The 16,683-nt window shown below is 37.9% G+C and overlaps 2 protein-coding genes across 2 annotated transcripts; both read left to right on the top strand.

Moving 5' to 3' along the window:
- Positions 1-117: 117 nt before the first annotated feature.
- On the top strand, positions 118-5,977 carry LOC139981522 (uncharacterized). Its single transcript, XM_071993972.1, has 3 exons — positions 118-1,790; positions 3,370-4,033; positions 5,439-5,977. Exons 1-3 carry the CDS (start codon positions 1,464-1,466, stop codon positions 5,675-5,677), a joined length of 1,230 nt encoding a protein of 409 aa, XP_071850073.1. The 5' UTR covers positions 118-1,463; the 3' UTR covers positions 5,678-5,977.
- A 2,198-nt stretch (positions 5,978-8,175) lies between these two features.
- Positions 8,176-16,238, top strand: LOC139981469 (mediator of RNA polymerase II transcription subunit 8-like). The gene is made up of 8 exons (XM_071993880.1): positions 8,176-8,362; positions 8,826-8,947; positions 9,444-9,478; positions 10,046-10,155; positions 10,885-11,025; positions 11,519-11,600; positions 12,773-12,943; positions 14,174-16,238. The coding sequence occupies exons 1-8, from the start codon at positions 8,357-8,359 to the stop codon at positions 14,254-14,256; spliced, it is 750 nt and encodes a 249-aa protein (XP_071849981.1). The 5' UTR covers positions 8,176-8,356; the 3' UTR covers positions 14,257-16,238.
- Positions 16,239-16,683: the final 445 nt, after the last annotated feature.

Here is a 16,683-nt window from a genome sequence, read left to right as displayed (position 1 = left end):
TAAGCTATTTTTTCCCATTTTCTTCATGACATTTTTAATGACTGTGGTGACTACTTGGTGGCATCATGTGTCACCGCATCACGCCTAAGGTCTTATTGTCTTTTGCATTAGCTATGGTGACTGCTGGGTGACATCAGGTGTCACCCCCCATGGCATTTCATTTTACATGGAGATGATAAATTCTATGATGTCGACAATGTGACATCATATGTCACTCAAAGAATTTTGTTTTGTGATATCAGATGCCACCCCTCAGAAAATTTGGTTAAATACATAATGACTATGGTGACTGCTGGATGGCATGATGTGACATCCATCAGAGCAGTTTGTGCTACGTAATAGGCTATCCTGACTGCTGGGTGCCATTGTATGCCACTAATCAAGAGCAGTTTGTTATACATAATGACTATGGTGACCGCTGGATGGCATGATGTGACATCAATCACAGCAGTTTGTTTAACAAAATAGGCTATCGTGACTGCTGGGTGCCATTGTATGCCACTAATCAAGAGCAGTTTGTTATACATAATGACTATGGGGACCGCTGGATGGCATGATGTGACATCAATCACAGCAGTTTGTTTAACATAATAGGCTATCGTGACTGCTGGGTGCCATTGTATGCCACTAATCAAGAGCAGTTTGTTATACATAATGACTATGGTGACTGCTGGATGGCATGATGTGACATCCATCAGAGCAGTTTGTTCTACGTAATATGCTATCATGACTGCTGGGTGCCATTGTATGCCACTAATCAAGAGCAGTTTGTTATTCATAATGACTATGGGGAGGGCTGGGTAGCATTGAATGCTACCCTTACATTATACATAATGAATATGGTGACTGCTGGGTAGCATTGTTCGCCACTCTTTAGACCCTTTTGTCATACATAATGACTATTAGGAGTGCTGGATGACATCATGATCAAATGCAAGCCCTCAGAGTATTTTGTTATACATAACTTCAAATCTCATCACTAATAGCATTTCATAAACTGAAATGGCACTCTTGATATCTCAGAGCAGTTTGCTGGGTTGAAATGTCACTCAATGTCTGAGATAAATGACTTAAATTTGTGTAAGTTATGACAGAGGTTATGATTGTTTGTAATAAAATATCAACAATACATACATTTTACACTAGTTTGTATTCTAAGTATTTCCCAGAATGAATTCGAAAGTGATATCGTGATGTAATCAAATACTTTCAGTACTTCAATACTTCATATGATACAATTACTACTGATTGAAAACTGCTGTACGTTGCCAATTTCTATTAAATAATTGATTTGTTCGGTTAAATTCTTGAATGGCAATTGCAATAGTGTACATGAATTCGGTGGAACTGAAGTTAATGATTATCATTGTTAATTGTCTAAGTATTTCCAATTGTGTAATATTTAAAAGCAGCGATTCTAATGTTTACTAATTCGAATGCTTTGTCAACTGTAAGTTTAAGTTATGAACTTATTTACGATGGATCGCTCTACGAGAACCACGCAGTTAACTAACGGTTACGTTATTGGATCCGCCCATGATGAAAATGTTCATTTATTCAACGTCTTGGAATTAATTACTCTCCTATCGATACTATTATTATCGATTATTGCGAATTGTTCATTGCTAATCGCCATTTTGAGATCGCGACGACTTCGTCGTAATAACCACAATCTTCTGGTGTTAAATTTAATCGTCTTTGACCTATTCTCTACCTTTGGGAGTATGACGGTGAGTCTCATTGACTTGATCTACCCTGGCTTCCTGTTGAGGCATCCTCTGCTCTGTCGGGTATGTATTTGTATTGTTATCATTAATTTGGCAAGTCAATTTTGGTGAATAACTGTCGTTTGTTGGTTTAATTCCTTGGATCGCTGCTCTCACACTGGCGGATCCAGGGCCTTTGTTTGGGAGGGGCCAAAGTGGCATTAGAGTGATATGGTGGGAGGGGTCTAAGGGGAGGGGGTGTCCCCCTCCCCTTTGGAAAATTTTCTATTGCTGAATGCCCTCAGATGCAATTTGGTGCTACAAAAGTGTAACATGGTGATGTTAATTTACTTCTAAAAAAATGTTTCCCAGGTGTAATTTTCTAAAATATTTATAAAACAAAGTTGGGATCATCTTTCTCAAGAAATTTTATTTCTCACGGTTATAAATTTCTTACAACCAGCCTGTAACTGCAAAATGGTGTTAAACTGTAAATCCTCATGCTCATACATTTACATGGCTCCCAACTCTTAAAAAGGCAAATGATGGTCCATGCCACGAATCGCCGTCCTGGGGGAGGGGTATAAGGGGAGGGGGTGTCCCCCTCCCCCTTTTGATTTTTTTTTGGAATCCTGGTGATGCCTACATGTAAAATGGTGGCACTTAGAAAGGCTTTTGTCACCCAAAATTTTCTGAGAAATATGCATTTTGTTGTGTGTACGTCAATAAATTGAATAGTAGGTGATAATTCATTCCTTCCCGTGGCATGAAAATGTTCGCTGCTCGCCCCAATGAAAAGAATTATAGGCTAATTTGAGGTTCAAATGATGCTGTAAAGGAGGTTTTATACTCTATTATGCTAAATGCTAAAGAAATGATGGTTGCTAAGTCATAATGTGATGCAAATTTTTTTATGTATACTTGACAATTACAATGCGGTTTTTTCGGACGCTTGTGCGGGTCAGCGGGTTTGGGTGTTAGAATGCGGGTCTAATTCCCGCGAATTTAATTTTAAACCAGAAAACGAAAAGGTTTAGACTAGTCTACCACTGCTATTCCTCTCGATTTTTTAAATTTCCAATCATATGATTTAGCGGATGTTCGGAAACACTTTTTGGCTCATCTTTGGGGGGGGGGCATGGCCCCCTTGGCCTCCCCCCCTTGGATCCGCCAGTGTGCTCTCAGGACATTGCCTAGGTTGTTTCTTCGAAGCCTCCAAAACTGCTGACACTGTACATAAGGCCTATATTTGCGTGTGTTTAGATTACCGCTTAACGCAATAATATTAACATAAATGCCACCATTGTCGAATGAGATTATCGTTGTTGCTCGCGCCATATGGTAGTATAGGCAACTCCAGACTGAAAGCTAGCTTTCTCGGAAATTTTAGTCATCATTTTGCCAAGGGATGTTGACACTGAGGGGTTTTTTTTTTGCCATACCATACTTGATCTGGTTCGTTTGCCTGAATTAGCTTAGGCAGCAAGCTGGGATCGGGATTAAGCTTGCCGCTGATAAAGAAAGTGCAACTTAATTAATCCGCCAGTCAGTTATGTGCAGTATTCATAAGTTAATGCCCGGTAAGCTGACGACAACGGCCCAATCAGTTTTAAGTTTTAACATGTAGGCCTATTAATAAATCTCTAATTTTTACTCTCCACAGATACACGGCACGATAGCACTACTCGGCTGTTTTGGAAACTATGCGACCGTGGCCCTTATCTCAATGTTTCGATGCTTCACTGTTTTAGCTGACGGCAGGATTGCAGTCAAGCGTTACCATGTCGTAATGATTATGGCGTCCGGTTGCATAGTGTCTGTTGCTATGGTCTTTCCACCTGCCAGTGGAATTGCTTCCAAATTCGTTTATACTCCCGGCACACATCACTGTTCCCCTTCATGGCAGGATTCATGTTTCTATTACACTACATCGCTTGCGCTTGGCTATTGCGTCACTGTTCCATCCATGATTATATCATATGTTTTAATTACATTAAAGGTTAAAAAAAGCTCTGATCGTGTTCGCAAGTTAAATGCAGGTGACTTGAATGCTTTACAAACAAGAGCTCAATCAGCGAGAGATTTGCCAACGCAATCTTCGACGGAACTTGGAGTAATAAATGATTGCGCAATCAGTGTTGGGACTAACACGAGAGTCGACAGCATTGGATGTACTGACACAGACCAAAAACAAAGAGGAACAGATCAGAGGATTACTGATAACGATGATGGTCAGACAATGTCTGGCGAGTTGTCTGAGTTAAGATTTACAAAACTGAGAAAGAAACATCTACATCATCGCCATGAGAAACAGGTTGCATTTGCAGGTAATATAAACTTGGAATCATTTAGCCACAATCAATATGTGTTGTCCTTTCCTTGTACTTTTTTAGCATGTAGAAGTCGATTTGAGGAAATTTGGTGATGTAGAAGTGGGTAGGGAAAAAGAGAGTCTCCCTCCTCTAAAGCGTGAGGGTTTGGCAAAACATATTGCCCCTTCATCAATGGTTGAAACTGTGCCTATACCTATCTGTCTCTCAGACACCGTCCTTCATCCAATAATAACAAAAGAACGAACGTTTGTAGCATGCCATATCCCAAAAATCTGTACGTATGTGTACTTATTATCATACAAAAATGAAATTGAAACGATCATTAGCAGAGATGCCAAGGTCAGATGTTTTTTAGGCGGGTGAAAATTGTCTGGTGCTGTTGGTTACGTACACCATCTAAGCGGAGCGCCACCATGGGTTGGCGCGAAGCGTACAAGAAAATTTTGGGATCTTACGGCCCCTCAGATGGCCGGAAACATCACTTCCCGGGTCATCTAAGCTGAATCTATACTGTCTCCATATTTGTATTGTGTCTATTTTTTTTTTCATTCCAGAGGAAAAAATATCTTGAAATAAAAAAAATCTCTGAAATTTTGCGGACGCTGTAGCGTTCACGTGTGTCGTAACGGTATTATTTTTCACGAATCGTATAGGTAACGTTGCTTTCAGCCCGGCATATTTAGCACGATCGGCTTTGAGTAATTTCCGATCCTGGCGGTTCTGAGATAATTCGCATTTTGGTGTGATACAATGAATTTCACGCTAGCAATGATACACTTTCACAGGAAAAACTCTGTGGGCCTACAATGCGGGAGATTCTTCAAAAATGCGGGAGTTTTTGGGAAAATGCGGGAGATTCGGACAGGTGGGCGGGTGAGCGGGAGACGACCCGAAAATGCGGGTGACACCCGCCCAAAGCGGGTGACTTGGCAGCACTGCATTAGTCTATTTCAGAAACGCCCGTTTTCAATTTACGCCTATATGTATGTTTGTATATATATATATATATATATATATATATATATATATATATATATATGTATAACAGATATGAGTGGGTATCTTTCAATACATTATTTAGTATTTTACTGACGGATTACTATGCATTATCCATAAACGCACGATGGTTCAGTAATCTAAATGTCATCTACATGCAGCTGTTGGTTTTCTTATTTCGAAATTGTAAATGTATGCAAATGAATTAACATGATGAGTATATACTCGACATAAGTTGATATTGCCGAGTTGCAACATGTTTTTTTTATTTCTCTGATGTACTGAAATAGGAAACAATTTGTAGGCAAATGCAGTTCTACTGAGTTCATGTATAGTATAGTAAATGAAGACACGATAGAAATTAATCATTTTTGACCAACTTTATTAACTATATTTTCTACAGGTGTTTTGTTAGTGTTGACTACGTCTATTTGTTGGACACCTTACGCAGTCATACACAACTGTAACCATGAGCCCCTGACAGAGAATCATTGGTTGGAAGTATCCACAATGTGGTTAGGATATCTAAATGCAGCCTTGGATCCAATTATATACACAGTGTTCAACGAAAAGATACGTCGTTCTGTTTTCAAACAGTTTCGTCAATTGTGGTCAATGTTATCAAGCCTATTCAAACAATGACATTGTCTTGTTGAGTATGTAGGCCTAGAGTCTATCTCAACCAGATAGTCATCCAAATTGCTAAATTTACGCCACCTCGGAAAATAAAAACACTCTATTTGTGACGCAGAAGAGCAATCGCAACAGATGTGTGATATTTCGTGAATTCTGATGCAAACATGGAGCAGCACTCATTTTCAATAAATTTATATGGTTTGAAAAAACATTCATTTCAAATTTGTAAAAAGAAAATTGTATATATCTCAAACATGTTTATACCCAAAGTACCATACCTTTATATTTATATCTATAAAAAATAAAAGGCCCTCCGCCCCCCCCCCCCCTCCAAAAAAAAAATCCACTTCACAAACGATTTCGTCCTTTTATTTGGGAATCATCTGTTGAAGGCAGGAATTGAACATTCGGTATTGTGCCACAGATATATCAACAAAGGTGGTACATTGAGGATTTGCTGGATTTCCGCTGAGACTTTGCTGGAGAAATAGAATTACTGAAAGCTTATATAGACTGGTTTTGTAAGGCAAATGAAAAGCTATAGATAGCTTCTCTTCAGTGTATACTTGATCACAACTAACTGACAATGGGGGTAAATTTAAAGAACACTTTTATAAGAGAGTACAAAACAAGATTGACAGCTGCTTGGTGGAACAGAAAGTACCTTTACCATCTTTGAACATAGGTCACATTTTCATTGTTAGGGTAGAGGTCAGTAGGTTTTGAGAGGTTGGGTTATGAGAAATTTTCCGCTAGTACCAACAAAATCTTTTCTAGTTTGAAAGGAAGGGTTGTCTCTAACTAGTATAAGGGTTAAATTGTTGGAAAAGCAATTTTAGGAAAACGTCAGTGAACACCATCAGGATCATCAATAACTGTACCGCACCGAAACGTTATGGTTCTAATTGGAGAGAAAATTGACAGACTTATGAAATGTTTGCAAACACCGTTAATCTCTTCCTCACCAACGTTAGCAATGTAAGACGAGAAGGGTGAGTTTAAGTTCCTATAAATAACTGTTCGAGAGTCTCTTTCCCTTTAAGAAGGATGTTGAGTTTCGCTTTCTCTTCAAGTTGTTTTCTTTTTAAATTCTCAAGGCAAGCCAAAGAATCAAAATCTATATGACATATAAGCTGCATAAAGTCATACATCCATGAAGTACCATGATTAATTACCATCTAAGTATCAATTAGATAAAGCTTGTAATTCATGCATGCTTACAAAAATCAGTATGTTCAACTTATCGACAACTGAAAAGTGCCTTAACCCTTCCTTTTCTTTTATATCTCTGTTATGGAAACTCCCCAAATTTCTATTACAAACGGGGATACTTTAGGTTTGCAGTGTTCAGGGTGTGCATGCCAATTCCAACGACATGGAAGTTTTCTGGTTTGTGAAATTTAAAGGCATCAAGGGAGTTTAACAGGAACAAATATTCTTTTTCTCAAAAATCAACTTACTTAAAAGGAGATGAGATGAGGAGGGGAGCAGAAGAGAAACATTGATCATATTCAACCCTTGAAAGAGATCAACATGGTACAAACACATGGCTTCTAAATCGCAAATTAATTGTCGTTTCATTCAACTACTTACGTTCCCATATAAATGAAATGCGTTATGATTTCATCATTCAAGAGTGAGTTTTGCTCAGAAGAAATAACATAGTCATATCCTGTGTGGTACCTTATATCCATGGGCGCAGATCATTCTTGGATAATGGTGGGGACGCATGGCTGTTATCTGATACTATCTAAGCGGAGCGCGACCATGGGTCCGCGCGTTGCGTACAGGAATTATTTTGGCAAATATACCTCCCAGATCGCCGTAAATAACACTTCCCAGACCCAATGATGCTCCCAAACCTCCTTAAATTGTAGATCTCATGGCTTAGAAATTTAGTTTGGGGAAAAACACGGGCGTCTGCAGAAAATAAAAACCGGGGGATAAATAATCCAAGTAGACTTTTGTATACGATGGGTTTTGGCTCCTCTCCCAGAATACAATTATAGACTGCCGCAAATGCGATTTCCGTCCAATATTTAACAACTATGGATAAATATAATAAAATGAGAACTGCTGCATGTCATTTGCACAATGCTGGATTAAACTGCGCCACAAGTTCACTACAGGGGAATATGAAATGCAGCGTTTGGTCAAGACAAATTGGTGGGAACACGGTATATCATGTCCCCACCACTGAAAAAAGTTGGTGGGGACGCGTCCCGCTGTCCCCACCAGGATCTGCGCCCATGCTTTTATCTATCCTTTACAGATTGTGTATATAGTACAAAGAGACTGGCAAACTGAGAGCACAAATGATCTCTCCCCTTGGCTCAAACTCATTGACAGAAAAATTGTTTCAAAGCGGTTTCACATATAACAATATCCTAAGATCCTAAGTTACTTTCTGTCTCTGCGAACGACTTCACGACAGTTTGGTAAGTTGGTATCAACATTACTATGTCGATGGTAAAGAGTGAGCAGACGACATTCACATGTTGCGTTAGAGTTCCTTTATACATGCTATTTGGGCAGTCCGCCCTCTAAATTTTATCCTGCCCTGTAGCTATGTATTTAACCGTGTTTCGCTTGTTCTGCTCTAGGCCCTAGTCTATACTGTTGATCCAAAGAACCCTTTAAATTTGTAATTCTTTGGGTTGATCTCACAACATACAGACAGTTATCATGCAGGTAGGGCCTAAGTGAAGTTACAGCTAGCCTAACTTTAGGCTCCCTAACTAAAGTTACACTGGAAGTTACAGTAGGCACTACTGCCTCGGTGTTGTTAGTGTTACTAGTACTGAGTGTTAGTGTTAGACTAGCCTAGCCTAGGCCTGAAACTAGTACTAGGGGCCTACAAAATAACTGAACGTCCTACCCTAGGCCTACACAAGTTTCGACAACAAGCGCTTATGGTCGTAGGCCTAGTTGCAGTTGAATTGCTTCTGAGACTATCATGTAATATGTGATTCATTGTTTTGATCGCTAAAGGTCATGAGTTGAGACAATTTATTAATTTAGTGGGAAGCTATCACCTCTGAAGTCTAATACTGAAAGGTTTTTTCACAGTATGTTTGTTCTCTCTGCATTAAGAATTTCTAAAGTAAAAGGTGCATTCATACCACAGTAATTTTTTACTTTTCTCATACTGTAGCCTCAACCCAAAGAAGCCTTAGATACTGCCCTAGAAAACCTCTCCAAGAGGATATTAGATATTAAAAAAGCCTTGACCACATTACTGTTCAAACTAGAGACAGAACCAGACACCATTCAGTGGTAAGCATGAATACAGACTTTCTTGAGATTTAGAATACATCAGGTGTGACCCTTTTAAGTGAGACAAGGGAAGTGCCTAAATATTGATACCTTTATATATTGATGATATTGAAAAGATATTGTTTATTGTAAGAAACTATATTTTGTGTGTGGCAGCTAGAAACAAATGCTCATTTTCAGTAGTTTTGAATAAAACTTTTGGAAGATTGCAGTATATTTCCTCCATTTGTCAATGCCAATATAGGCCCCAGATTAGGTTACTGCACCCCCTGACTGCCTTTCCCTTGTGTCTATGCTCTTGATCACTTTAGTCACTTTGTGCGTTTATTAATTCCTTCTGTTTGACTGGTCCAAATAGTATTTTTATTTAATAAAAAAGAAGAGTTAATAAGGTTTTTGTTTTAAAAAGTAGAATAAGTGCAACAACGGAATATGATGAGGATGGTAGAGAGCAAGGATTTCATTTCATGATAAAATTTCTCACTTGATCACACAGGCCTTCTCTTCTGGATAGCTTTGCATTGTTGTCAGGTGAGTTTCTGTATACTTACATATATGACACAGTCTAATATTAATATAACAATAGTTCACATTGGCTACTGTAAAACTTGCTAACAGCTAACTTTTCACATTACTTCAGCTTGATCTTTGTTTGTGGGTGAGGTTAGGTGGGGGTGGGGGGAGGGAATGGAGGGAAATCCAGGGCTGTGCCCTCACCTGCCAGCTATGCAGCTGTTATTCCCATAAAACTATTGTTGAATGTACATATTGTCAGGTCTTAAGGAAGTCAACATGGGGTCTATACTTTTTGCTGGCTGCTCACATAATTGAAAATGATGTGAATTAAGAGTTGATTTTTCATCAAGGAAAGGTTTGCATTGCCATAGCATTACACCCTACTTACAATAAAAGCCAAATAAGTTTACAACTCCTTTTTCTTTAGGGCAAGACAAACATTTTTCTCAGAGAACCAACTTAAGTAAACCGCAGTTTTTAGCCTGTTGCTTCATGTAAAAAGAAACTTGTTTAAGGATAATCTAGTATAAGGATAATCTAATTACAATAAATACATATCATATTGTATTTCTTTACCTACAGGCCATTTAAATGTTCTCACCAACATTTACTTCAAAAATCAAGGATCGAATCTGGAAAATGTGGTTTTACGACCTTTGAACCTCTCCAAAGACCCCGACGAACAATTAGACGTGAGTACATCATAGAATCATTCCAAGCAAACTTGGAGGCAGATAAATTTTCAGTGGATGTTATGAGCAGGGTTTTATGTGTTAGAATTTGCCCCATCTCTTAGGTTTTAGACTAAAATCAACAACAAACCAAAAGAAAAAAGAGAAAATAGGTTTACTGAAGTATTTCATTTTTATATTAAAGTGGATAATATTATGTAAGCAGCTGGATATCTCCAAACCGTAAAGGTACATATGATTTATTTGTTTCATCACATAGTAATACAAGGTGAACAAGACAATATAACTGCAAATAAGTAAAATATGTGAAAGGAAGTAAACTAAGAAACCCTTTTGGGCTTAATCGAATAGAGTACTCCCATCAAAGAAAATAGAAAACCTTAACACCGAAAAAACATTCTGTCCCATTTTGAAAATGATCATTTGTTTAGATGCCTCTAGGTTTCTTACAGCTTTTGAAAATGGCCAAACCTTTGAAGTGTAGTATCCTAGTATTATATTCTACATTCGGGTGTACATACCCGACATTCCTCCTCTCCCCTTCTGTCTGTTTGTACAATAAAGTAATAAAAGTCCACATACTCAGTGTGGCTGCGAAATGTAAGAATTATCTGGTTTTATTTTTGTGGAATAAATGTTGAATCTGCAAAAGGTTATTAAAACATCTTACTTGAAATTTCTACTACGTTCATCTGAGAGGTTGCTGTCCTTAAACTTTCCATTTTGTAGAATTTAACTGAACGAAGAGTGCAGTCGTTCAGCAATGAGGTAGTACCTAACTATCTTCGAACCAAACCAGAGCCTGCCACAGAAGAGAAAGAGAGAGGTAAACAGAGAGATGCAGGACAGGTCAGTCAGGAGCTTGCCACGGTGAGTGCAAAATGAAATTACATGCAGCAGTGATATACATAAACAGTTCCCTTAGTAAATAGGGTTTCCCATACATCCCAAAAATCTGGATTGTCCCATATTTTGAGGAGCGAAAGGAAATGTCCAGACAGAAAGGAGTAAATTTATTCTATTTATCTCCACCCTACCACACTTTTGTACTAGATGTAAGTAAACCCCATCTAGCCTACATTACATTTGAAACTAAGATAAATTTTGTATTGTCATGGATGGATTAGACTAATCAGCAGATGGTTGTTGCAGCATTTGAGAAAAATGCTCAATAGGATCACTACTGAAATGAAACCAGCAGATTTGATGCCAAACAACTTCCCCCCCTCCCCCTCCCCCTCCCCCTTCCTTCATTCTCAATCTCCCTAAGAGCCATATCGATTCCTTTTACTTGTAGTTTGGATAACGTTGATCATGTAGTGTTTTAGACTTTGCTGAGTTGGGTTTTGCATTCTTGTTTCAGAGTCAAGTCAGTTCTTTCAACCGTTGTATCGATAATCTTTCAAATTTACTTCAGACTGCAAAGGAAAGCTGGGAAAGAGATGGTGAGTTTATATAGATATATTACTTTTACCAGACAAGAAGAAAAAAATATCAGCTTTAAGATCGATTTTAATCTCCAAGATTAGTTACTAATTATTTTTGAATTAGTTCAAATTTTTTGCATGTTAAAACAAAGACAGAAAGAAACAGGCATATAGAAAAAAAAATAGGATATGTCAGAGTTGTTTGCAGACGGGAAAAAATCATGTGTGTGTTGATGGCATCTGCTGTTTTGCTTGTTGATTATTTTATATCAAGGAGTGTTAGCTCAGTGGTTAACACCGGTGCCTTTCAATCATAAGGTCCCGAGTTCGAGTCGCTCAAAGATTAATGTATGTCGTCCAGTTACAGAGTTATTGACAATGACAATTCATAATAATGGATGTTAAATATGAATCTAAGAGACTGACTTCGGTCAGCTCGCGGCTTTGATAAGCCAATGAGGCTTCTTTGTGAGTTCCTGCTTGCAGGAGGATCTAAAATACATACATACATACCAACATTTTGTAAACCTTGTAAATTTTGTAAACATTTTGTAAACCATTGGGGAATTTGGAAGAACCTTATTCACTCAAGCAGACAAATTGAAAGTAGCAAAAACAGATAACTAAGCACGCTTGTCTAGGAACAAGAGCATCTGATGTCTCATCTTATCTCATGTAAACATAGGTCCATGGATAGGTGTGAGTTCATTGATGGCATACATGTAGTGTCACATACAGTACAGTAAGTGCTTAAGTAGTCACCCATGCATGTGTTTACCAAATGCTAAGCCATTAAGCGTTATGAGTGGGTGAACAGAAAATCAACCAAACCAACAATAATCAAGTTTTGATCATTTTTTTGAGTCCTTTCTTAGGAACTGTGAATGGGGAAGTACGTAAGGTGAAGCTGGTGGATATTTGGCAATGAATTAAACATGTACACCCTCTTTCTGTGTAAATGCTTGATTTGTTAGTATAACATAGATAGTGTAGGGCATAAAGTTGATGACTTTATCAGTTGGTTGATTTTTATCAACTCATATCATCTGAGACTTGCTTTAAATAACAACCTCATTGCAATATTGCATACTGTACAGCTAGGAGAGATATTTACATTCAAGTCACAATACCTCTGAACAATGTGGACGTTAACGCTATTAATGATTTTTGTGCCTCATTCATTCCCCCAGATATGCTCTCCAATAGACGGGATGCTAGTTATTCAAACCCCAGTGACACCTCATTTTTGATACAAGCAGTGACAAATGGAAAAGGTCTGAAGTCCATCAGGCCACCAGGTAGTTCCCCAGTGATGTCGGCAACAGTCCCACAGCAAATAGCCAGGCCTGTAGACCAACATGGTAAGCAGCAGCAGTGTGGTGTGATTCATGTTGGCTGTAGAAAGTTTCCTTTCAATTCATAAACCAGCCAGTGACCCTCTCCTCCACCACATCAACCTCTGACAGTCTATCTCTGTCAGTCTTATTGCAATATTTCTTCCCTCACCCAACACCCCATCGCATTATGGTGAATATTGAATTTTGAACGATGATATATCTAGTTAGAGTTGTTTAGTCAGTTCTAAAGTCTATCTTTGGTGAAAGGATCCTGCTACAGTAGGATTGAAATGTCCTGTCCTCTAACTTTTATACAGTTATTAGTATAGGACTTTTGAAACACAGTCCATTAACTTTTTTTTTACCTTCCGTTATCTGCTTTATTTTATTCTATCAGTTTCTCAGAGGACATTTTCTGCCACTAGCTTCACTTTTTGATAAAGTCAAGCCTAACCTAATATTGTAGGATAGTTTATTGTTGAATAGCAAAGTTGAAACACTGTGGAGTGGCTTACATTGCCTTCAGTACATGATACGTAGGTCATGTGTATATTACCATCAAATTCATATTTTACCATTTGTTAATAAATGCGAAGATAATCTGCAAGTCATTTGCATTATGATAGAATCCATGTAGGTTTAATACCATGTATAGGTTCTGTGGTTATATTAAGTTAATAAATCCATATGTCTGTGGATTATGATGTGAAGGTGAGGGCCATTAACTCAAAGTTTGATAGATTTCCATGTAAGAGGATGCAATGGTCATGGAGAATTAAAAAAATTAATTAAATTGTGTGTGTGTGTGAAGTATCTCACATGCATTATAGGATGTGAGAGCCATGTGAATGTTATCCTCTGTTTACAATGTGAAAAAACTGTGCATCAACCTAAACTACACCGTGACAATCATGTGTTGATCATGGGAAATTATCATCAAATCGACTGATTATATTATTAAGGGAATCTTTAGGTCATGTTCAGGACTCCAAAGTTTGGAATACTACAACCTTATGAAGGTCATGTGTTGGTGCTGTGAAATTATTCAGAGAAGTAAGGATTACATTGTGAATCCTAGGTAACTTTCAGGTGGCATGCAATTACCTAAAGGTCTGTAGCTGATCATGTGTAAGGTAAAGTGAAGAACATTTCAAATTCATTATTGCTGTCTATGTTTCTACGGTTAACTATTTCCACACTTTTCCATTTATGCATTACCACTTTATTCGATGGGGGCTCTTTTAAATTCAACAGCACCAATGGGGAAAGCTCCCAGCTCTATACGGACAAACATAAAGGCAGGCAGTAGCTCCAACCCTTATCAGCAGCATAAGTGAGCAGGAGTATTATGACAAAGGTAGTATGTCTGCCAACGTGAAGACACAACTGATAGATTCTGGGACTTGAGAAGGATCTATGCCACAGCTGTAACTTTCAGCCGATGATGGAATATTGAAGTATTCGTTCAGGTGGCCGAGATCGGCAATCGAGAAGTGGAGAAACTACCGCAATGATGAAAAGTAATGGTTCGCTTGAGATGCAGAGTTTGGCTTTCTGAGTTTGGAATCTTGTGACGCTTTCTGAAAAGGTTCATTAACCGTGAACAGTCACCCTTCAGAGCTTTCAAACCTTTGGATGTGTGAAGTGGGATGAAGCATCTGGCAACAGTAGAGTGTTGGCTCTGGCAAACGTAGATTGTGGCTCTGTGATGCACGCTGGAAAAGTTCATGTACGAGGAACTGTCACCGTTGTTTATTTTGGAAACAGAACCCAAAATTCACTTTCCTCCTTGGTCTCATAAAATCTTGGATCTGTTGCCTTCAAATAGTAACTAATTGCTTGCATTGATCACTCTATTTAAATTTAACCAATTAAGTTAGGGTGACCAGACGTCCCCGGTTTTCAGGGACAGTTCTCGGATTTCATGGGTCGTTCCCCGAATAATTAAAGGTGCCCTGGAAATGTCCCCTGATTTCATTTTCTGTCCATTATCATTCCAGAAGTTTTAACCAAAGGCCCAGAATATGTAGATTTGAAGGAAAAAAAATCCCAGTTTCTACACAATATATTACAAAATGTGGGTGGGCATTTGACAACCAGTCTTGAAAAGTAAGTTCCCTAAACATTGAGATCCCAAAATCCCACGCATTCCTTAAAATGTATAGTGTAGATACTGCCCATGGATGTCAACATCATGTCCCCAGAATTATTGACAATAATATGGTCACCTCGAAATTAAGAGAAGTAAACAAAACTAATTGTATGAGCTTTTATTCTCAATATTTTTCTTCTGTTTCAACTAAAAACAGCTGCAGTTCACAACACATCACAAGGCTGTTGGTGATGTGTCAAAAATCACATACCATGCTTTTAGGGCGATGCATATTGATCAGATATGTGTGAAAAAAATTGGAAATGTGATTAAAAGTTTGTCAATGAATTATTTTTATAATATGACATCATAGGTTAAGTGGAGGGACAAATTATTGATTTCTATCGTCTCTACAGCAACAGGAAGGAAATATTGTGTGGGACATTCAGGTCAGCGTCTATGTTTAATACACAATTTGGAATGGTAGGAAGGGGTGGTGTGGTGGTTTCATTGGACACTTTTGAGTCATAGGGGACTCACATGCACCAGTGTTTAGGACTAAGTGCAAAATGCAGAGAGATGCCAAACTTGTCCACAAATGTCACCTACAAAACCTTAAAAAGTCCAGGCATGCATATTCTAAAAGCTCAAAATTTACCTATTACCAAATAAACATCAAAACAGGAACTTGTGCACTGAAGTTTCCATTATTATCAACCGTAAGATTCTGCAGTGCAGCTGTTGTCAAAATTGGTGGTGGTTGTTTGAAGGTATTTTCCATTTATCATTCAAACGCTCTACTTACAAATAAATCAGATTCAAACAAACAAAAGGTGCAAGGATTAGGGAATTTCTATTTTTACTGCTGCTTGCCTTTAGTGTATTCAAAAGAACTAGTTTATGCAGATAGCATATTAATGGTCACTTTATGTCTGTTCATGCACGAGTGACTTGACTGGGGTCACTAGATGCCTCAATGAATCCAGTATTATGGTTCATAATATCAACAACAGGTTAATTGACAATTGTAGTAGACTAATGGCAAGGTTATAAATCAACTCAAAATCATGAGATTGAAACTTTAATACTCAGCACCCACCCATCTAACTTTTTGTACCAAAAGAACATTGGCGAGAGAGATTTTAAGTAATGTCACTAATTTTTCTGGAATTTCTGTACGGCTATGCTGAGACTGTTTCATATTCATAAGAATAAAATAAGAAAAACAATTTTTTTAAACTGTTTTTGTAATTTGTACTTCTCATCTTTATTTGATATATAATTAGACTCATGCTAAGGAGTTGTATTATTATCACTCCTCATTTGACCTGTTTGCTATTTCTCAAGTGTAGCAGCTTTCCTTTTCATACAAAAGAGTAGGCCTGCATAGTGTATGTCTTGTAACTATTCCATTTTGAAGGGATCTTATAGTAATACAGTACTTTACTTGGCACAAGTGATAAAAGAGTCCATTTTTCAGATAAAATCTTTGGCATTTCGATACTAAATGTTGAACTATCGATTTGTTCCTAGAAAATTCTGACTTTTTAAAGCCCAATTTTTTTTTTTTTTTTTGAGAAAAAAAATTGTCTGAATTTGTTCACTTTTCTCTCAAACTTTGAGGGATGTCATCTATGAAACTAAAAAGTTACTGCTTGATATTTTGCCACTC

Source organism: Apostichopus japonicus, chromosome 2 (assembly GCF_037975245.1).
Source record: "Apostichopus japonicus isolate 1M-3 chromosome 2, ASM3797524v1, whole genome shotgun sequence".
NCBI lineage: Eukaryota > Metazoa > Echinodermata > Holothuroidea > Aspidochirotida > Stichopodidae > Apostichopus > Apostichopus japonicus.
Note: the sequence above shows the minus strand (reverse complement) of the source record. Positions and strands in the feature narration are given on the sequence as shown.

Coding starts and splice junctions, on each gene's coding strand:
- LOC139981522 (XM_071993972.1), top strand. CDS start 1,464: ATGAACTTATTTACGATGGATCGCTCTACGAGAACCACGCAGTTAACT. Junction 1,791..3,369: donor GGCATCCTCTGCTCTGTCGG/GTATGTATTTGT, acceptor TACTCTCCACAG/ATACACGGCACGATAGCACT. Junction 4,034..5,438: donor GAAACAGGTTGCATTTGCAG/GTAATATAAACT, acceptor TATTTTCTACAG/GTGTTTTGTTAGTGTTGACT.
- LOC139981469 (XM_071993880.1), top strand. Junction 8,948..9,443: donor GAACCAGACACCATTCAGTG/GTAAGCATGAAT, acceptor TTGATCACACAG/GCCTTCTCTTCTGGATAGCT. Junction 11,026..11,518: donor TCAGTCAGGAGCTTGCCACG/GTGAGTGCAAAA, acceptor TTCTTGTTTCAG/AGTCAAGTCAGTTCTTTCAA.